Consider the following 23,251-nt stretch of genomic DNA (forward strand, 5'->3'; position numbering starts at 1 on the left):
AAGATTCGATGTGTCTTATTAAAAATAATAATAATAATAATATAACTATAGGACTTGCATAGGCATAAAATAATGCACTCAAATAATTAGTCTCCCTTAAAAAAAATGGAGAAACCAAAATCACATTAAATAAACAAAAAGTTTCAGCTTTGCATCAGATTGTTTCATGTTTTTAATTTTTTATCTTTTTTATTGCACAAAAAGATGAACTTAAAGCTCATGGCTTAACATTTCTAAAGAAAAACAAAACCGTTGCACCAGCAATCAGGTTTCACATGTTGCATACGACTCACACAACACTTGAGATGTTTACAGTAATTAAAATAATGCGTTTTCAAAACAAAAACAAGGAGATGTTGATTTACTCACCATCATTTAAATACAATGAATGACTGGTTTCAAAATACATAAATCAATGACTTAAAAAAAATCACAAACAGACATTCACACACATTCTACACTACAAAATAGTTTTTAAATATTACTAAACTTTAAAACGAGGTACAAAAACTTACAACTTTGTGTTTAGACCACCTCTCTTTAAGGCATAAACTCAGAGGACTGTCGATGCATAGCCGTTGTGCACAAAGCTGAATGCAACTACATTTACTTAAACAAAGGGGAATTATATATGAAAAAACAACGCTGATAGTCTAAACGAACAAATATGGCCCTGAAATGAAGTTACTGTACAATCAGATCTGTTGACAAGAACACATCAGGTTCAGTTCATACAGAGCTGAAATGACCTTTCATGTGAAGAACAGAAACATCTTGTATTTATTTGCTCAACAGCATACTGTTACGACTATATTACTAGCATGAATATTAAGAAATGAAAGCATAAAGGGAAATTTATTTTATGTGGAAGACAAAAGTGATAGCAAGTGAGCAAACGCGGATCAATTACTGAATAATCTCATTACTAAAATCATATGCTGCTGCATAGAAATGTAATTATACGTACCTTTACTAGGACTTCTAAAGTTCACTTCTAATATTAAAGCCGTGTTTAGAAAGCAGAAGTGTGAATAAAATTATATTATGTGTTAATATGCCGTTATAATGTTACAAGCAAGTCTTTGTTCCTAAACGTTTAAACACTGTGGATTTGAAAACTCTATTTTAAATATGCAAATATTTCGCAACGATTAGGAAATCATTTGCTAGTTTGATTTAACTAGCGCTGGAGCAATTACACACTTCGACTTAAAATCCACTAATATTCAAAATGATTTCTGTCAGTCCAGATGCTTCATTAGCAAAGAGCTCTAAGAATTGTGCTGTGGTGCAATTAATTATAAAGGAAAGTTGTAAGGAATGATCGGATTATTGTATATAAATCACTACAATGCATTTACACACATTTCCTAATGTGAAATGTGCATTCAGATCAGACGAAAGGATGTGGAAAATAGGTGTTTTATGATTATAAGAGCAACTATCATAATTAAAAGCAAAAAGCAATGATTTAAAAGCATGCACCACTTATTGTGGACATATGAACAAGTTAAAGGAATATTTTCTGGAAGAACCTTGGTCTCTGCTTGACATAAAAAATAAACACTGAGTGCTTTAGTGTTTCACTTGCTGTTATGGAATGGCATTGAGGGGGGAAATCAAACAGGGATATATTAGTGAACAGACATCGCTTTGTGTCCAAACTAAACTCTAGTTACACAACAGTGCACAGTAACCTTTGATTAAAGTGACCTATATAACGTTCAGTTTAGTAGAAATATAAGGGCGGAACAACTACTCTATATCTATGTTTTTTGGGGTTTTATAATGTTTTTGTTTTGAATAAACAAACATTTGGTATGAAGCATAGAAAAAACATACATTTAAAAAATGTAAGCGTCAGTAAAACGAGTCAAGTTTCATCCCATCCAGCTCACGGTCTCTGAAGGAAAGAGTCTTTTTTGTTGAAAATTAAATACATTAAAAATCAAATGGAAGTCTTAAGCTTCGAGGCAAAAGAACGTCAGATTTTTAAACGAATCTTAAGCAGAGTTCACAGGTCAGCCCTCATTTTAACAGTCCAGGGTTTACTCGGAGCCCAAACTATGGCCAAAACAATCCCATTACTGTCATGACCTAGTCCAGCTGGGTACCAGTCAGCGTTCGAGATACTGTCTGTGTGCAGGTCCTCTGTTATCCCAGCTGTATCTGTCCAGAGTAGATGGTCAGCACAAGCATGATGGCAAACCCTGTGAGCAGCCCTGCGTTCTGGATGGCAAACGTCAACAGAGAGCCACTTCCTCCGGCCTCCTCTTCCTCACGACTCACCTCATTCATCTCCGGAAACTGCAGAGAGGCACAAGGGAATATACAGGGAATATATCAGTTCTGGGATGATGCCACTCTTTGTTTTCATAGTTATCAAGTGTCTTATCCCTCTGCATTCATTTGATCAGCTAAAAACAATATTGAAAACCATTTTTACAATTAAAGTAAATGTTTTTTTAAACTGAAATTTCAGCATCATTACTGCAGTCTTCAGAAAATATAACAATATACTGAATATAATGCTGAAAACAGTTCTGCTGATTTTTTTATTTATTTATTTATTTTTAATGAAAATCATGATATACTTTTTCAAGATTGGTTAAAAAAAAAGAACAGCAATTATTTGAAATATAAATCTTTGGTTGCATTGCTTATGAAAGTCACTTTTAATTATATATTTTTTGTTAATAAATATATTTTTTTATTTAAAGCTAGTACTAGTCTGCTTTTATTTAACAGCTGTTTTAAATGTCTTTTAGCTTTAGTTTTAGGAACTAATAATTTCTTCATAAAAATAAAATCAGTCACACATTAGTTGCTACATCGCCATCTGCAGGTGGAATGTGTTTTCCGATAACAAATAACTTATTATTATAGTTTTTAAGTTTAGGTTTGCATGTACCTTAAATTATTTTAATTCCCCAAAATGTATGTAATCAAATAACTTTCTTAATTTTAATTAAAAAACTCAGGGTTTATGCAGGTTTTATGAAGGTGAAAGAACAAATATCCGTGGACGAGCTTGGAAAAGTCAACTTGAATCACACAGAAAAGCAATTTTCATCCCACACCGACACAAATTATATATTTATATATAAACTCAGAAATCAAAGGTTTCACAAGTAAATGTATCTCGATTGCAGAACATTTATATATTCAATATTCTGGAAATCAAAAATCGTGAAAAAGATTATTTTTATCATCATTACTTTTTTTGCAGTGCATGCAACATTTAATGCCATGACTCTGAATCTAAGATTTTCCCGCTCTGATTTAAGACCTTCAATTGCAGAAGGGCAAATTAAGTAAAAAAAAAAGCTCTTCGATTTGATCTTAGAAACCCACCTTTAGGAATCAATAAAAACAAACACAATCCCAATTCTTACCATATCAGCCAGCGCGATGTAGAGGAACATGCCTCCGGCCAGAGCAAAGATCCAGTTAGGAGAGAAGTTGTTCCCGGCCAGGATGCCGAAGCCCATGCCCAGATAACAGCAGCACGCTGACAGGAAGTTAAAGAAGAGCGCTTGCTGGATGCTCATGCCAGCGTTTAGCAGGATTACAAAATCACCTGGACACAGAGATACAGCAGAGCGTTTACACGACAGGCTCTGCACACACACACACACACACACACACACACAGAGAGACATGAACACCCACCCAGCTCGTGAGGAAACTCCTCACACAGAATCGCCACCGAAGTACTGATGCCCTGAAACACAGATGAAGTGAAGGAGGCTCCGATGGCCAAACCATCGATGAAATTATGAAGACCGTCGCTCAGAGTGATCATCCACGCCAGAGTCCCGATGTCAGAGTAACCCCTGCCCTTCAGCCAATAACATCCACCCGAGCTCTGAGAGTCCTGCGACACACACACACACACACACACACCACATTAACACGCTTGGACTAAGACTTTCAGGTTTTTGAAGGAAATCGCTTATGCTCACTAATGCTAATGGTTTTCTCAATTTTTACATGTGGGTTTTTTTGCTCCCTCAGATTCCAGATTTTCAAATAGTTGCATCTCGGCCAAATATTGTCCTCCTAACAAACCACACATCAATGGAAAGATGATTCATTCATCTTATAAATCTCAATTTTGAAAAACTGACACTTTAAGACTTAAGGTTTTGTGCTCCAGGGTCACAATGTAAAATGCAATTTATTCAGCATCAGTCTTCAGTGTCACACGATCCTTCAGAAATCATTCTAAGATGCTGATTTATTATGAACGCTGGAAATGTTTGTGCTGCTTATTATGTTTTGGGACCAGTGAAAACTTTGCAGGATTCTTTGAAGAATAAGAAGTAAAAAAAAAAAAAAAAAAAAAAAGGCATTTATTCAAAATATTATTTTTTTCTAGAGGTCAGTATGTTTTCTGAATTGATAAAAAGTGACAGTAAAGACTTTTTGTGATTTGTATCGCCTTTCAATATCGCCCCAAAATCAGATGAAACGACTCTGGGAGTGTCGGCACCATTAAATATGATTTCTGAGTGTAATGTACTCTCTTACTTTATTTATCCATTAGTCTTTGATTGAATCATGAAAGATTATTTTAGCATCTGCAGGGCACTTGAAGCTCAGACATGAAAAAGCTGTTTTAGTTTGAGAAGTTACAAAAATAATAATTTTGTCATTAAAAATCCTAACACGCACTGATGAATCATGTGGCGCTGAAATTACAGCAATTACAAGAACACAAGCCTGAGACTCAGAAAAATATATTTCTAGGGCAATTCTCACACCATGACAGCAAAACGACTATGAGATTATTCACATCTACAAGCTCTGGAAACACATTTATTATATTTTGTTTTTGTTGACATGACGTCATTACTCATTATTAACAGATGAATGAAAATAAAGTCAGAGCATTCATTAAATTAAGATTCTCCAAGCTGTAATTATAAATTCAACAAAGACCTGGACAGTTTTTAAAATGACAACACTTAATAGGGTCAATTTTGATTTTCAAGCAGGTTTTAGGGGATATAATAGTAAGTAGGGTTGCAAAGGGATGGAACATTTCAGGTAAATTTCCAGAAACTTTTCCTGGAACATTCCCCCAGATGAAAATTTTTTTCTGGAATATTTCTGCATTTTTTCACCTTTTTGCAACCCTAATTATGAGAGGCTTAAAGTCACTTAACCTGTTAATGTAACGTGTATATATTTTACAAAACATGTTTTACTCTAAAACTGCTAGAAAATCAAAAATCAAAATTCTAAACAAGTTATGTTCCAAATTTAAGGTTGATATCTCAAAAAATGGGCCTTCGGTGAGATTTTGTTTGGGCGCAGTACCACTAGATGTCCACTAGATGTCCATCAAACTCCATTAGTAACGCCTTCATTTCCATAAATGGTTTGAGTGACCTAAAACATGTTTTTCCATACTTCTCTCAATATTTATGAAGTAGACATCACAATCAGAAGTATTAAGGGTCAGTATAGCAGTATTTGATTTTAATTCAACCTCAAAAAACATAAAAGACATGCGACGAGAACCCTGGACTTAAGTGGGCCCACAGGTGGGCATTTAACAGGTTAAACTCAATTAAATGCAACTACAGATTACCACATTTATTCCTGACCTGTACTGTCTGGCCAGTGCTGAGAATTTTGTCATCTTCTCTGAGTCCTGCGACATCTGCCTCGGCTCTGGGTACAGATGCTCCTCCAGTCTCTCCATTCTGCAGTTTCTCCATCACACCATCCTCCAGATCTCCATTAGAGCTGGCATAGCGCTCCGCGGGAAAGTGACTGTGGCCATGGCCATGCCCTTCCTAACAAAAGAGACGATTAGATAAGAAGAAATGTGAGGAGAAAGCACACACAAAAAAAAAGAGAGCGACTGAATAAGCTTGCAAAGAAAACCCTCCACTAGAGGGCGCTGCATTATAACAAGTCAACAGCAAAAATTCATTTATAAACCTGACTCTAGCCAAACAATTACAGAAGGATAATATATTCTCATGACTGTTAAGATCTTTGGTCCAATCATAATCTCTCGAAGCATGCTAGGAGCTAAACCCAGACCCACACATATTGTACATACTGTTCACACATTCCAATGGAAAACTCACAAGTTTCTAAAGATAACATCCTGTTGTTGATGTCACTGCGAACCCATGTCACAATGACAATGTCAGATAAAGCTGTTTGCTAAAGCGACTGCTCCAACAGATCATTAGTGCAAGCTCACCCTGTCCTTTGGCTTTAAGATCATCTTCAGGACTTTCTCTGTGAAGAAGAACAGGTAGAATCCTCCAAACACGACGGCAGACTTAGGCACATAATAATCCTCCATCGGGTTGAATCCGAAGGCCTATACACAGGGAAAAAGAGCATGTTTATGATGTCAAATCTTATTTAAAACACAGCATTTGTTAATAAACTTGAATCAGAAACTGTCGTGTGTTTTATTATCATAAAAATCTTCACAGAATGCTGAACGACTCTACAATTTAAAAGTTTGTGGGTTGTAAGATACATATACTAATGCTTTTATTTAGCAAGAATGCATGCATAAAATGCCTTGGCATCACAGGAATAAATTACATTTTAAACTGCATAAAAAAATATATACATATTTTATATTGTATGGGAATAAAAAAGGACCCCAAACCTTTGAACGGTAGAGAAAGCTGCATATAAAGTGTTAATAATCTGAATGTGTGCAGTACATAATAAACTTAGTATGGATCCGATCTAAATATAAACTCATTATCACTCTCCTAGACAGCAGGAACAATGAAGAGTAACAGCATTCTTCACATTTATTTCACAAGCTGTCATGAAGAGTGACTATGGGATTTATTTTGGATTGGGTTTTAGTGTAATTCACTAATGCCTCAGGGCTTCTCCCCATTTTGCTTGGCTTTTCTCCTCCAGTTTAAGATTTTTCACAAGTTGAGCATTCACTTAATGGTTTTAATTAAGGTATTTGAATAGTTTAGTCAGATACAAAAATCAGCAATAAATGGTCATTACTATGATTTTTAAAATCCATCCTGTGAGAACTCCAACAAAAACAACAATAGAGGTATTAGCCTTCCAGCTGGGGAGAACCACTGAGGTCAGGAAGAGTTATATTTGTGCTTAAAGGGAATGTTCACCTGCAAATTTAAATTATATCAGTTCCTCACATTGTTCCAAAACATGCTATTTTAATATTTAGAACACAAAATTTGAATTTTTTTTTTTCAGAATGTGCAATTTATGGAAGCCCGTTTCTGCCACTGAAAAAATAAATAAATAAATAAATAAAAAAAAGGTAATAGCGACTTTTTATCTCACAATTCTGACTTTTTCCACAGAATCGCGAGATATAAAAACACACAATTGCAAGTTATGAAGTCAGAAAATAAAAAAGATAAAAGCTCACAATTCTGAATTTCCCAAAATAGCGAGTACGTATCTTGCAATTCTGACTTTTCTCACAGAATTGTGATATAAACTCACAATTGTGAGTAATGAAGTCAGAACTTTGAGATATAGTCATAATTGCGAGATAAAAACCTCGCAAATCTGACTTTTTCCTCGCTATAGTTCGTTAAAAAGTTTATATCTCGCAGTTCTGAATTCTGTCCTCAGCATTGTCTCGCAATTATGAGTTTATATCACGCAATTATGAGAAAAAAAGTCTAAATTGTGAGATAAAGTGGCAATTACCTTTTTTACTCGGTTTATAAATAAAAATAGTTTATATATCGCAATTCCGACTTTATAATACGCACTTGCAAGTTTATATCTCGCAGTTCTGACTTTATTTCTCAGAATTGCAACTATGTCGCGCAACTGAGAAAAAAAGTCAAGAATTGTAAGATAAAAAGTCGCAATTACCTTTTTTATTTTTTTATTCCTTTTTTATAGTTTATATCTCACAATTCTTACTGTATAACACACAATTGCAAGTTTATATCTCAGTTTATTTTATTTCTCAGAAATGCGACTTTATATCATGCAATTATGATAAAGTCAGAATTGTGAGATAAAAAGTCGCAATTAACTTTTTTATTTTTATTCAGTTTATATATAAAGTATTTTTATTTATCGCAATTCTGACTTTATAACATGAAATTGCGAGTTTATATCTCACAGTTCTGATTTTATTCAGAATCGTGACTTTGTCACGCAGTTATGAAAAATGTCAGAATTGTGAGATAAGTCGCAAATAACCTTTTTATCTTGCAGTTTTGATTTTATAACATGCAATTACAAGTTTATATCACACAATTATGATTTAAACTCGCAATTCTGAGTTTATATCATTAAATTATGAGAAGTCAAAATTGTGAGAAAAAAAAGTGGCAATTACATTTTAAAGTTTTTATTTTAGTTTATAAATGAAAATAGTTCATATCTCGCAATTATGACTTTATAACACACAACTGTGAGTTTATATCAAGCAATAATGAAAAAAGGTCAGAACTGCAAGATAAATAGTCGCAACTATCTTTTGTATATTTTTATTCAGTGGCGGAAATGGGCTTCCATTGCAATCTGCTATTTTGCATCCAATAAGAATGCACAATGATTCAAAGTCTTCTATCGGCTTCAGGAAACTCTAAAGATTGTGTACTGTGTAGCACACGTGTCCGCTCTACCTCTGGGATTAGTTGAAAGAGTGCGTTGGAGTACAGAGTACCAATGGCCAGGGCTATGAAGTACAGCAGCAACCGCTTGTAAAAGGTTTTCCTCATGAAGGGAACCACACTCGCCCCGACCAGTGAACACAGAGATATCACGGTCACACACAGGAACCCATACCCCCACACTGGCCAAACAACCAGAGGACAGAGAGAGAGAGAGAGCGAGAGAGAGAGAGAGAGAGAGAACACGGGAAGGGGAAAAAGAAGAAAGAATATTTGAATTAATCAGAAAAATTAACACTAGGCAAATGTTTGACATTCAGAATCTCAAATGTGAGATTTGCTCCTCCTGTGGGTCACTGAATGATCAAATTAATTCATGCAACCATATTTGAAGAAAATACACAAGATTAAATCATATTCATGAATTACATTTTCAGTTGATGTCAATTTATGTAATAAACTAAAAGCAATAAATCAGACATTTCAGAGTCATGCTATTACACTACCATTAACAAATTTAGGGTCAATACGTTTTCTTTGTAACATTTCAAACTCTCAACAAAGCAGCATTTATTTGTTCAAAAATACAGTAAAAAATCTATTTGATCAATTTAATGCATCCTTGCTGAATCAAACTATTAACTTCTTTTAAAAACAAATGACTGACTCCAAACTTTTGATGGTAGTGTATGTGGTTCTCGTATTAAAGTCCATTGGGTTTTATTCCCAGAGGAAGTGTGTGTGTGTGTGGGTGGGGGGGGGGGGTTGGGGGGGATTGGGGCTTCCTGTTGACCACCATACAACAAATGATGCCTTAAAACATGAGGTCACTGAAGGTCATTCCAAGCTGATTGGATCTACTCCTGAGGCAACAGAGGAACTGAAAACACCCTTATTCATAATGACCAGCCAGTGAACAACAACCCAACAACCCAACACCCAACAACCCAACAGAGAGCATCCTGGGATACGCAGCACTTCATTAGCTCTTTTAATGAAGGTGTGATTTCCATAACCAATGAGCCAGTGAAAAACATAGTGTTAGTGGTAAACATTAAAGGCAGTATTCAGGGGTAGAGGAACCATTTGAAAAGTGGCGAGGCAAATTGAGGCGTGGGATCCGGATCCTTTCCAAAAAAAAAAAAGTGGGAACAAACATTGAACAACCCAAACACAAAAAGCCAAACTTTTACCGCTCTGAAGCTCCATCCAAACTGTCCATGCTTTTAGCAATTTTAATAATATCTGTACTTTAATTGGTCATTTTTAGTAACTGCCAGGAACACAGAAAATTTGACACTGCAGAAATCTATAGAAATGTATATTTAAAAAATGAATTTATACAAGAGAAACACAAAAATAAAAAAATCTGCCCAAGGGTCTGATTAAGATTTATAAAAGTGAAAATAAAATAAAAATGTGATTAAATTAAAATAAAATAATAAAAACTAAATAAAAATAATAAAATGAAAAATAAAATATAAAAATCAAATTAAATTAAAAAAAAAGTTACACCAGGGCCTATTTATGGCTATTTTTAATAAATCTCGTAAAAGGCTAAAGATTCAGTTATCATTTACAAAATTATAAAAATAAAATGTTTAAATGAAATACAAATATAATTAAATAGTAAAAATAATAATAATATTAATTAATAAATATAAACAAAATATAATAAAAATAACAAATATAATAAATATAAAATAAACTACTACAATGGCTCTATTAATGAGCCTTCTTTAGCAACTGCAAATTGCAAACGACTAAGTCATGCAATATAAAATCCCCTGCTATAGTGAAACTATAGTTTTTAACAGTTTTTACAGCCCTAAAATTTACCAATAGAAAGATCATTGAAGAAATAAAATTTAAAAGAGAGGAAGAGCTTCAGAAAGAGGAAATCTTTATTGTGGTTATGGATGTTTTGTTGCGTTTAAAGGAAGAAAACACTGTGTAAAGGAAGAAAGAAAAGGCGACAATTCCAGACAGCCCTCTGAGATTAATCCTGATCCACGGTTGATTGGGTGTGTTTGGGTGGAGACGGGTGGATGGATACTGAACCTCAGGCAGAAGCTGCAGGATGGCGGTGGAGAACAGCGTCCCGACGGACAGAGCGATGAAATAGATGAGTGTCCAACGCATGAACCGCGTCCTCATCAGGGGCACCACAAAAACAGCAGTCAAAGAGAACGCACTAATCAGAGTCACACTCAGAACTGAGTAACCCCACACTGCAGGACACACACACACACACACACATTAGCAGACACATCCCACAGCTTGTGTATGCATGGGTTATAATGTACACTGCTCTGCTACCATTAAACCCAGCCAGACTGGAATCCCTGGAAATACAAGACATCCGTCATAAACACACTCCTGAATGGACACGTGTGCAGATAGAGAGAGGATGTCATTATGTGGGAGTGAACTGTGGCAGGTGCATGTGTGTACAAAGATCACATTTCTCCAAAACCACAGAGTTGCATTTGTTTACAGCTGAGAACAACAGACAGAGGAGGAAATGATTTTAGGAAATCTATTTCTTTCATATAACAGTAGTAACATGTAGCCATTAAAATATGCATCACTGAGTTTATAACAGCACACTGAAATAACAGGCTTCTTCCACCTTTCAAGAAAAAAAAAAAAAAAGTTTACATTTATGCATTTAGCAGATGCTTTTATCCAAAGCGACTTGTGGTGCATTCAGGCTTACATGTATACCCTGGGAATCGAACCCACAACCTTTTGCACTGCTAACGCAATGCTCTACCACTGAGCCACAGGAACGCTACCATTTATTTCACATTTGAAAAGAACCTGTCATCACAGAAACTTAAAGGTCTCCTTGCAAAAAATGTAAAAATAAACGCTTGAATAAAAATAATAAATATGTTTGACAGAAGAAAGTCAAACAGGTTTGGAAGAAAGTGAGGGTGAGAAAATGATCACAGAATTTTAATTTCTGGGTTGAACTGTCCTTGTAAAAAACAATGAAAGATTGGGTTTTTCTAAGACTCAAAATCCATTTAGACTTATGCTTTAATGTATTTTCTTTTCATGCATTTGTTCCTTTTATTTAATTTTTAAGTACTGTATTGAAAGTACAGTGCAAAATGTCTCCTGAACGGTTCCAGTAGTTTCCACTGAAGAGGAAAACTTAGGACAGAACTAAAAAAAATAAAAATAAAATTGCTATAGAGGCACTGAGCTGTTGTGCTTATCCAAATGATGCTGGTTTGGGTCTGGCCTGGAACCCGTCCTAAATCCTCTTTGGTGATTATTTCATAATCAGACAGGTGCTGGTCATATAATTAGAATATCACCAAAACGTTTATTTATTTCACTAATTCCATTCATAAAGTGAAACTTGTATATTAAATTCATTCATTACACACAGACAGATATATTTCAAATGTTTATTTCTGTTAATTTTGATGATTATAACTGACAACTAGGAAAATCCCAAATTCAGTATCTCAGAAAATTAGAATATTGTGAAAAGGTTCAATATTGAAGACACCTGGAGCAACACTCAAATCAGATAATTAACTCAAAACACCTGCAAAAGCTTTAAATGGTCTCTCAGTCTAGTTCTGTAGGATATACAATCATGAGGAAGACTGCTGACCTGACAGTTGTCCAAAAGACGACCACTGACACCTTGCACAAGGAGGGGCAGGACACAAAAGGTCATTGCAAAAGAGGCTGGCTGTTCACAGAGCTCTGTGTCCAAGCACATTAATAGACAGGCGAAGGGAAGCAGCCTGGAGAGGATTGTTAAACAAAACCCATTCAAAAATGTGGGGGAGATTCACAAAGAGTGGACTGCAGCTGGAGCCAGTGCTTCAAGAACCACTACGCACAGACGTATTCAAGACATGGGTTTCAGCTTCGCATTTCTTGTGTAAAGCCACTCTTGAACAACACACTGCGTCAGAAGCGTCTAAAGACAAAAGGACTGGACTGCTGCTGTGTGGTCCAAAGTTGTGTTCTCTGATGAAAGTAAATTTTGGAAATCAAGGTTCCAGAGTCTGGAGGAAGAGAGGAGAGGCACACAATCCACGTTGCTTGAGGTACAGTGTAAAGTTTCGACAGTCAGTGATGGTTTGGAGTGCCATGTCATCTGCTGGTGTCGGTCCACTGTGTTTTCTGAGGTCCAAGGACAACACATCGTATACCAGGATGTTTTAGAGCACTTCCTGCTGCTGACCAACTTTATGGAGATGCAGATTTCATTCTCCAACAGGACTTGGCACCTGCACACAGTGCCAAAGCTACCAGTACCTGGTTTAAGGACAATGGTATCCCTGTTCTTAATTGGCCAGCAAATTCGCCTGACCTTAACGCCATAGAAAATCTATGGGGTATTGTGAAGAGGAAGATGTGATATGTCAGACCCAAGAATGCAGAAGAGCTGAAGGCCACTATCAGAGCAACCTGGGCTCTCATAACACCTGAGCAGTGCCACAGACTGATCCACTCCATGCCACGCCGTATTGATGCAGTCATTTAGGCAAAAGGAGCCCCAACTATATACTGAGTGCTGTACATGCTCATACTTTTCAGTTGGCCAAGATTTCTAAAAATCCATTCTTTGTATTGGTCTTAAGTAATATTCTAATTTTCTGAGATACTGAATTTGGGATTTTCCTTAGCTGTCAATTATAATCATCCAAATTAAAAGAAATAAACACTTGAAATATATCAGTCTGTGTGTAACGAATGAACATAATATACAAGTTTCACTTTTTGAATGGAATTAGTGAAATAAATCAACTTTTTGATGATATTCTAATTATATGACCAGCACCTGTATTACCATCACTGTCCTCTGGAGCCGGTGCAGTGTGATTTGTTAAGAATGCATTGAGAACAGGATGCTGGAAGACTCAATCTCTAAAAGCACACATTCCTCTTTTCTCTCTTTATCTGTTGATTTGCGGAGGGGAAGCATCACTGCGACGTTCTCCTTTCAATTCCTCTCCCGCTGCCAGGATGCACAAGAAATGCCAAAAACCCAGAAGTGCCTCGTTTAGCAGATAAAGCACAGCATGATGCAAAGCGACAGAAAACACACAGATGTTTAACATGCTGAGCTACAAAATAAGAATTTCAAATCAATAAAACTAAAATAATATGTTATAGACAGGGTTTTTTTTAGGTCATGATGAATACAAAAACAATAAGAATATGCACGCATTTGAAACGTTCATAAAAATAACAAATCACTGATTATAGAGCGCGTGTCAAACTGTATCCTGTTCTCCGAATCCATGACTTCCTCTCCTTCACACAAGCCCATGAAATTCTCTGAACTCTCCCCGTCTTGTGTTTTTATTTATATCTGTGGCCTACACGAGGGATATTTCAGTTCAGCTTCTGAAAGCACACAGAGTACTGACCACCAGAGAACTGTGATTGAATCCAGATGTTGCTGGGATCTGATATACTGTACGTATACAAGCTTAGGCATTTTAAATCAAGATGTCTTCTCTGGAATAAAATAAAGACTCTATCTATGCCTATAGATGTGCATTAAATTATACCTAGGTTCAATAATTTTTCTATTCATTTTTAAAGTGCACCACTGTTTAGAGTTCGTAAGAAACATCGAACAAAATGCATCAAAATATCAAGCAGCACAATTGTTTTCAACAGTGATATATATTTATAATGACAATAACATCCTGACTAACCAAAATAATTCAAGCATCGTGACCTTTTGTATTCATTGACTATCAATGGATAGTGGATCTCACCCTCAGCATCAGTGGGTCTGGGGCTGGTCTCTGCCTCTTGGTCCTGTTGGGTCATACACGCTTGTGTGTCCAGCTGCTGTATCATGGTAGGGCAGATTTCCTGCAGGCCTCGTTCATCTATACGGGACTGTTCGCTCATCCCATACGCTGCCAGAGTGTCTGCAGCCAAGCACTGAGAACACAGGTTTCCATTACTGCTTCAATAACAGCATTGAGAGGACAGAAACCACAGATCTGACTCTGAGGTCTCACAGTGATATATCTCAAGGTCATACTGAGGATTAGGAATCAAAATGTTGAAAACATCACCGATAATAACTCTCTGAAGAAAGTTTTTTTAACTAAATATTTGCAAAAGGCAATTATTCATTAAATAGCATTTAATGAAAAAGATAGAATTTTAGGTCAACTTAGGACAACTATTCAGCTGTCAAAAATAAGCTAAGAACACCATAGATAATGCCTCTGATAAAACACTTAATGACGTGAATATACAAATGCTAAACCAAAGACTAATATTTCTGGCTTTGCACTCAACACTCAGGCAGTGAATATTGTAATGCCAAGGATTTACACACTACATGGTCACACACATATTCAAAAATACAAACTTTTATTCATTTATTTATCTATTATTAATTTTTCAAATGACAGTAATAGCCATTTATTGTAAAATGAATACACACAAGTATTTCACAGGTGTATTATTTTACCATACACTAGGGAAATTAAAATAATATTTTCCTATTTTATACACTTGCAAGAGGGTCTAAAACTAACCTGCCACTGAAAGGAGAAAAATTACCAGTCAAATATTTTTTTCTGGCCATGAAACAGTTTTTGCATAAACTGCTAGTTGCTACTACAACAACTAAATGTAAAAAAAAAAAAAAAAAAAAAAAAAAAAACAGCATGCGGTCAAATCTTCTGTCGCTTTCTTGACTCACCTGAGATGCATTGGTTTTGGTGGGCTGTGTTTGTGCATCATGGTCTCCGCTCTGGCCTCCGTTTAAGTGCACGAGGAGCGCTCGGAGCTGAGGAACGGAGATGCTGGTGTTGTCTCCGTAGCGTGTCAGTAGCTCCTGAAGGATCTGCGCAGGAGACGCTCCATCCTGACCACTGACATCTCCTACTGGCCACAGCAGCAGGCCAAGAGTCAGGGTCAGGCCAAAGGTCAAGGTCAGCTGTCTGTAGCCATTGGCTGGTCTCAGGGTCATGACTCTACCAGCAACACGTCGAGCTCTACATAGACATACAGTAATGAGGGAAATGAGAGAATTAGGCAAACGAATGAGAATTATATCCATAACCTAAATGGCCATCAAGTAGTTTATCTTTCAGAAAAAGATCACAATGAACACTGAATAATGTTCATAGGTGCAAATTATTAAAAAACAATGGTATAGCCCAACAGTAATCAGGTATCGTTTTAGCAGAGACTCCATTCTATGCACTTTAAGTAGACAAAGTACAGTAAAAGTGTTAAAAATAAATAAATAAATAAAACATTTCATAGGGCCCTAATCATGTAAGTTTTGTTAAACTTTTATTAAATTCATTTGAAAATGTATACGTTTCATGATTTTATTTAATTAGACTTACTTTATGATTAATAAACTTTAACTATTAAAAAGGAGTGGAATAAAATTAAAATGGAAAAAACAGAATCCAGAAAAATTAAATAACAGAATTTGGAAATAAATAAAATGGAATTTAACCGATTTAATAGGGCCCTATTAGAGTGTGGTAATTTCAACATTTACTATTATTATTACTGTTAATTTTATTATTACTACTACTGCTACTATTAGCATGGTTTAGTACTTTTTTTTTTTGTAAATAAAATTATTTTATTTTTTTCTGAATCTCTTTTAAAAACTATCGGTTAATTAATCGGTATTTGCCAGTGTGGTCCAACCTTGCTATCGGTATTAGCAAAATCCAATATCGGATGACCTCTAATCGGAAAATAAAGCAGAATTTTTTTATTAAGTATATAATCACTATATAGTATATGGAAATAGCACTGACTGAATATTTTCACAATATCTCAATGTGCGCGATTTATTTTTTAAAACTGCTAAATCAGAAAGCATTACAAGAAATTTGATTTATCATTTATTAATCATTAAAATTGGTGTCTGAGATCCCTGAGACTGTAAAATCTGACTGATATTAATAAATGCTTCTTATAAACAGCTACTGGGAAATAGTCTTCTCAATGGAAATGGATAAATGCTGGAAACGGAAACAGTTTTTCTTGGGTCAGGACTTAACGAAGGTCCTGATGTGATGCAAACAGAACACAGGTTCACATTATTCAAGCGCTTTCTGAAAGACACTGGGACTCGAGGTCTACAAAGTTCCTGATGCATGAAAGGCTGTATGTTTATCACAAGAAGCAAATGAATGAACTCCTAACATTTGAGTCACAAACAATGGATAATTGGCCCCAGGGGGGCCTTCAGAAAAGGTCTCAAAGGCCACTGTTGAAGAGGGGAAGAGAGTAAACCCAAACCAGTCATTACCAAGAGTGTGAAGAAGCTAGGAACAATATGGAAAATTACCATCACTGAATCCCCTAATGCTATCCTTGAGATTTACACAACAGCAGGTTTCCAGCAAACCACCACTAAAGCAATTCTCAAATTTCAGCCATGTTTCAACCAAAAGGTAATAAAAAGAAAAGAAAATGTTACTTCCAACAGTATAAACTAACACGTTCTTTGATGTTGCATCATATCAAGTGTTCTCATGGAGAAATGCAAAAGGAAAGCATACAGCCATCAAAATTAATCAATATCCCAATCTAAATTAATACAAGCACTATCATTTTCAGCCCTATGAATTCAATATTTTTGTATACAATAGTTTTTTGTATGTTTCTGTCCACATAATTGCTTAGCTTAAATTTGTGAAATTTAAAAAATATCGGACAGAAAAGCCGCTTTCACCAGAGACCACTTCTTATTTCGGATGGATTTTGTCTAATATATTGTATATATTTATCACAATGTTAGAGATAGAATTCCAGCTACTACAACCAAAAGTTACAACTCCCATCAATATTTTAAGTCAGGTTTCTCTGTTTAGTGTATATCAGTGTTAAATGATTAAGACCAATAAACAAAAATACATTGAATGAACTTCACAATCATGCCTCTGTAGTCTGACTGTCTGCTCCACGACTCAGGGTTAAAGAAAGTGCCATTAAACTTGAGAACATCCAGCTCAAGAATCAGCCGAGACTCATTTTGCAGAACTTCACCTGAGCAGATCTTTGTGTGAACGTGAGGCCAAGAAAAACAGAGAGCGTCTTCGAAAGATTAGACAAAAGCGTGGTTGTGAAAGAGAAGTAAAACCCGCTGAGTAATGTCAATACTGATTGCCATCAAGTAAACATGAGGAAGTAAATGACAGCTTTTTATAATCTGATTTCATGCACGATATCCGGGAGAAGTTCGATATTTATTCCCCAGCATTGTGCGCTCAGTTCCAACTCACGATCACAGTGAGGGTGTAAAAGAGCATGAGAATGTTTCTCAAAAACAGCAGGGTGTGTAAAGGAGAGGTTAACCACACCATGCTGATGCCGGCTGTACTATGCTGACTACGCTTGTGTGTGTGGTTTGGAGAGAGAGAGAGAGAGAGGGAGAGAAAGAGAGGACACATGATCCTCCTCACTGCCTTATTGATAATATATGAGGGCCACCAAAAGCTGAGGTGAACAGCACACACCTCTGATCAACCGCTGACAAATAGTCCATTCAGAACTAGTCACAACATGCAGTTCAATTATATAGCACACTAAACATGAAGAGTGTCATAACTAAATGCATTTACAAAAATAAAATAACAAAAATTATATTGTTAATAGCGTAACTTTGATTAATAAATGACCACCGATCAAGAACCTAGAACACACTTGCACAGTAGCCGTGACTTTCTCCATCTTATTTTTCCATCACAGTCTTGCAATTCTGAGATGCATACAGTAAAATAAAAGTTAAATTATGTGATAAACAGTCCAAACTGTGTGGTGCTACCTTGCATTTGAAAGAAAAGTCAGAACTGTGAGAGAAAAAAAAATTAATTGTGAGAATCAAATTTGGAATTTTGAGGAAAAGTCAGAATACTCTGGCTTCATATCTCACAATTTTGTGTGTATGTACGCTGACATAAGGTTGTTGTTTTTATTTATTTATGCATTTGTTTATTTTAGAATTAACATGCATTTGCAAAAGAAGGTTAAAATTGTAAGACTTGCAATTATTATTATTTTAAATTCAGATCCACAATTGTATGATGACCCAAATAAGCAAGAAGCTTTTAAAACACACATTCCATTAAATATCCACTGAATGGCTGTAGATTAGGAATGCAGACTAACTTCCACACTACTGAAAAAAACAAGAGAGCAACTCTTTCCACTTGGCAGACTTCGTTGCTCTGCTGCTGATGTGGCAGCTTTAAAGCATGACTCAGGTGAAAACACAAGAGAGGTCCTTATGACCCACTAGACACCTGCTTTTGAGCAGAATACACTAACACAATCGACGGAAAGAGTCTAAAGAAAGCGCTGGAAAGCCTTTCAAAGTTCAGCAGAGGAAGTGCGTACTGTGCCTTTAAGGAAGCTGAACTGTAATATTCTTTGCTACAAAAAAAAAAACAAATCTATCCAAATGTGAGAAAAGCCGTTTAAGCAACAGTGTGTTGGGTCGAATTACAATAAACGCTGCACTCACACACATTCATGCTTTTATTTAAACGTAATTGTTGTAAGTACCATTAATCTGTAATAAAAATATATGTAGTAAAATATACCTTCATAGTTCAACAACAAATTAAACATTTATCCCAAAATAAGATCCTGATAATATTTGACCCTACTGACTTAAAACAAAAATCTACTTGTGTGTTCTTCTGAAAGTCTTTTTGGAATGTATTAAATAATAAATAATTATGTAAATAATTATGAATAGAATTTAATTTTGGCGTCAACTAGGCCTACATATTAAAGGTCAGAAACCCCAATTAGCCTGACAAATATATTTTTCTAGACATAAATAATGCTTCAAATTGTGTAGTTCTCTGGGGACACTGTTTTCAAACTCTAGTAGAAGTCAAATGCTTATGGCACAGAATGCAAGCAATATCGTTACGATGCAGAAACGCATGTTACTACTTGTACCGCTGAACAAACCCTCTTGAAGGTTATGAGGAATTTGAGATCTGTGACTGGTAAAGTATATTTGCTGACTGCTGACAACTTGAATACTGTTGACCTAGAAGACCTAGAATGGCATCATTCAAAGCAAATATAAAAAAAATTTGGGAACGGCCACTAACTCACTTATTCACACAGTTAATCAACTTTTTTGAATGCATAAGCAAATGTTAAAATCAGCTTTACCTGTTGCTCATCTACTTTCTACAGAAGTTGTTCTTTGGGTCTAAACAGCTGGTTCAGCAGAAATGGTTCGCTTCCAATGCCCAAGGACTCAGTGATCAAATCCCCTTTATACAGGAGACACAATGAAGCACTGTAATTAAATCATCAGACCTGTCATTAAACGATAGGACATGATGCCAGAGAGCTCGTGGGGGCATCCTCAGAAATAATTACCACCAGCAAACAGCATTAATTAAACCCTCGCCTAACCACTAAGCTGGAAAAACAGATAACATGCGGCTTTGCTGCTTTCCACACTAAGTCAAACCTGACAAGCCTCCAAGGACTTTGTGAGAATGTTATGGTCACTAAAGAAAGGAGTATTCAACAAGGTGATTACTATAATCATTATCTTTATATTTTTATATATCAGAAAACAGACAGTACACATTCTCCCTCACATCTTTAAATATAAATCAACAGTTTTAGTCACAGAAAGTTAGTATGTGATCATATTGTTATTATTATCAGGGTTACAGGTTTAAATACATTTTTGACCAATGAATTTCCAAAATTATTGCAAAATTATATATATATATATATATATATATATATATATATATATATATATATATATATATATATATATATATATATATATATATAACTTAAATTAAAAGTGAATAATAATAGTACGTACTATTATTATTATTATTATCATAACTGTCATTATTATATCACACAATGTAGAAAAAAATAAATAAAAGCCAAATAGCTCACTTCATATCTATACAGCATATCAATAATTATATAATAATAACAATAATTAGGGCTAACACAGATTTTGGCCGTTAAATTTACGTAGCTTAGCAAACTGAAACGCAGGACGTAAACAGACCAGAATTAGCTAGATTTGTGTGTCTGCACGGATCCTGATAAACATCCCATCATCTCTGCTAAAAACAGGCCATGAATAAACCTGTGTCTGGTTCTAACTCACATCACATTTAACATGATTTATCCTCGCGGGGGTCTGGAGAGCCTCAGCTAAAGCAGCTCACCTCACTGACGCGGTTTATGATTAACGTTAGCCGGCTAAATTAGCCGAATAAACAATAATGCAAAAAGATTCCGCTTACCAGATTTGAGAGCTGTTGGTCTGTCTGCTCGAGACGGGTCCGTTATCTGACAGTCCAGAATGAACGGAGGGACATGGGGCAACCCGTTTAAAACCGAGACCGCTTTCGATTTGTTTAGTCTTGACCCATTCACGAGACAGCAGCGTAAAACTGACACGCAGAGCCGGGGGGATGACGTCACAAGCGAACGCAGTTACGAATTCTACTTAATTATTCAGCAGCCACAGCCTTAGCCAATGGACGGCGAGAACGTAAACGCATTGAATATTTATTAGACACGCCCTATCCATCCCACAAGTTTTTTTTTTTTTTTTTTTGTACGAGGTCAAGAGAGTTTTTTTGGATTATATTTTTAATACTTTGACTCGAGGTCTACGAGCGCTGTTCGACGCATTTATTTTAGATGTAGTTAAAAAAATAGATGGAAGACGATTTTAATGAATGAGAAAATTGGTCACACGTGGCGAGTCTGTTGTTTTTAGTTCAAGATGTTTTAAAAAATTAGCGAGAGGGGGTTCAGCGAAAAAGCGGCAGCTGTCAGCAGGAAGTGGCTGTCAATGGCAGCAGGAAGTGGCTGCCAATAAAACCGGATGGCAGCTGTCGCTAATACCCGGAAATTGGAGGAGGCTGCCGGCGGCAACAAGACAAATAAATAATTATATACACTTATGATTATGTTTAATACTTTTTTAAATAAGTATAAAGGTCAGTATTGTATATTATTTGATTTAAAATATTGATCAAATATAAACAAAGAAATAAGATCATTTTCCTAAACGTTAATTTCCAGCTGAATGTTTATGCATGTATCATTGTTTGTGTGAAATAAAACAATTTATATTTATAAACGAGAGTGCCACTTACTGGGTGTATGTTGTATATTTATTATAGGCTATATACACAAATGACTGAAAAGAGAGAAGTCTCTCAGAGACCTTTATTTAAAATCATAATTTGCGGTTATATTTGTAGTATTTCAAGAAACAACTATATATATATATATATATATATATATATATATAGTATAAAGTAGCTGTTAAATTTGTAACTGGGTTAGTAAGTTGTCAAAGTCAGTGCTTTACAATGTAAACCGTATAAAATATATCCAGTAAGCAAGCAGACTAAAATATCAATCAGAATCACTAACAACAATCCGGAGGTATTTTCAAGACTCTTAGATCAGAACTGATGAGGTATACAGAGTTACTTCTCCAGCATCTTGCACCAATCACTGTAAAACCCAGGGTGGATGTGCATCTCCCCTCATTTTCCTCTTGCAACATGGTCAAGTCAAGCATCGTTTATTTATATAGTGCTTTTAATAATACAGCTCAAAGCAAAGCAACTTTACAGTATTAAATAGGAAAATAGTGTGTCAGTCAATAATGCAGAAGGACATTAGTAAACTCAGTTTGTAGTCAGTTTAAAAGGCAATTTATCATTCAGTTCAGTGATGTCATCCTTGAGCTCGGTTCAGTTTAAATAGTATCTGTGGAATCATTTGCAATCATGTCAATGATATCACTGTAAATGAAGTGACCACAACGAAGCAAGCCAGAGGAGACAAGGAACCAAAACTCCACCGGTGACAAAATGGAGAAAAAACAAGGTCTTTACAGGGGATCTGTATCTGGGGCTCTAGTTGTCCTGGTCTCCGCTGTCTTTCAGGGCTGTAGAGGTCCTTTCTAGGTGCTATCCACCATCTGGTCTGGATACGTACTGGATCCGGGTGACTGCAGTGACCTTCGAATAAGAAAGAAACAGATTAATATAATTGAAGATGTTAATATCTATACGATGTTTGATAGGGAGCCAGTACAGGGTTTACAGAACTGGGCTAATCCGGTCATACTTCCTGATTCTAGGAAGAACTCTAGCTGCTGCATTTTACTATTCATAAGAAAGTGGTGACTTTAATACCTAAATTGCTTTATTAACAGTAGACATGCATGCACAGCCATATTAATGATTATTCCCATTGCATCTTGTCATCATGTACAGAGCAGTGATTACATTTTCATGCATAATTTGCACACCTGGTAAGCAGTTGTTGTAAACCTCGTCGCAGTGTCTGCAGGGTGTACATTTTGTTGAATTCCTGACATGGCTTAGACTTGTTCTCCATTTTGTTCCACCTGTATATTGAGATTAGGAGCATGAAAACAGCATTATTACAAAGATAAACATTCAGACATGGCAACTGAGAAATGTAATGGCACCTTTTTAAACCTCTAATCAAATCTGTAAAAGAAGATACTCAGTCAAGCCAGCTGGATTGTGCCCTCTTTCGAAAGGAGTCTGTATACAGTACAGCAGACTTCTGAATTTGGAACAAAC

The 23,251-nt window shown here is 35.7% G+C and overlaps 1 protein-coding gene across 3 annotated transcripts; it reads right to left on the reverse strand.

The window, feature by feature from the left end:
• Nucleotides 1–154: 154 nt before the first annotated feature.
• On the reverse strand, nt 155–21,076 carry LOC113048760 (zinc transporter ZIP14-like). 3 transcript variants are annotated; one of them, XM_026210594.1, is made up of 10 exons: nt 20,915–21,076; nt 19,797–19,900; nt 15,331–15,625; nt 14,384–14,555; nt 10,680–10,849; nt 6,227–6,349; nt 5,616–5,807; nt 3,673–3,877; nt 3,396–3,580; nt 155–2,307 (listed from the first exon to the last, which is right to left on the reverse strand). In XM_026210594.1, the coding sequence occupies exons 2-10, from the start codon at nt 19,805–19,807 to the stop codon at nt 2,155–2,157; spliced, it is 1,506 nt and encodes a 501-aa protein (XP_026066379.1). In that variant the 5' UTR covers nt 19,808–19,900; nt 20,915–21,076; the 3' UTR covers nt 155–2,154. The 3 variants fall into 3 exon arrangements, with proteins under 3 accessions (XP_026066379.1, XP_026066378.1, XP_026066380.1); XM_026210593.1 differs by lacking the exon at nt 10,680–10,849 and adding an exon at nt 8,631–8,800 and having other exon boundaries at nt 20,915–21,075; XM_026210595.1 differs by lacking the exons at nt 10,680–10,849; nt 19,797–19,900 and adding an exon at nt 8,631–8,800 and having other exon boundaries at nt 20,915–21,075.
• Nucleotides 21,077–23,251: the final 2,175 nt, after the last annotated feature.

The sequence above is a fragment of the Carassius auratus genome, chromosome 30 (genome assembly GCF_003368295.1).
Source record: "Carassius auratus strain Wakin chromosome 30, ASM336829v1, whole genome shotgun sequence".
NCBI lineage: Eukaryota > Metazoa > Chordata > Actinopteri > Cypriniformes > Cyprinidae > Carassius > Carassius auratus.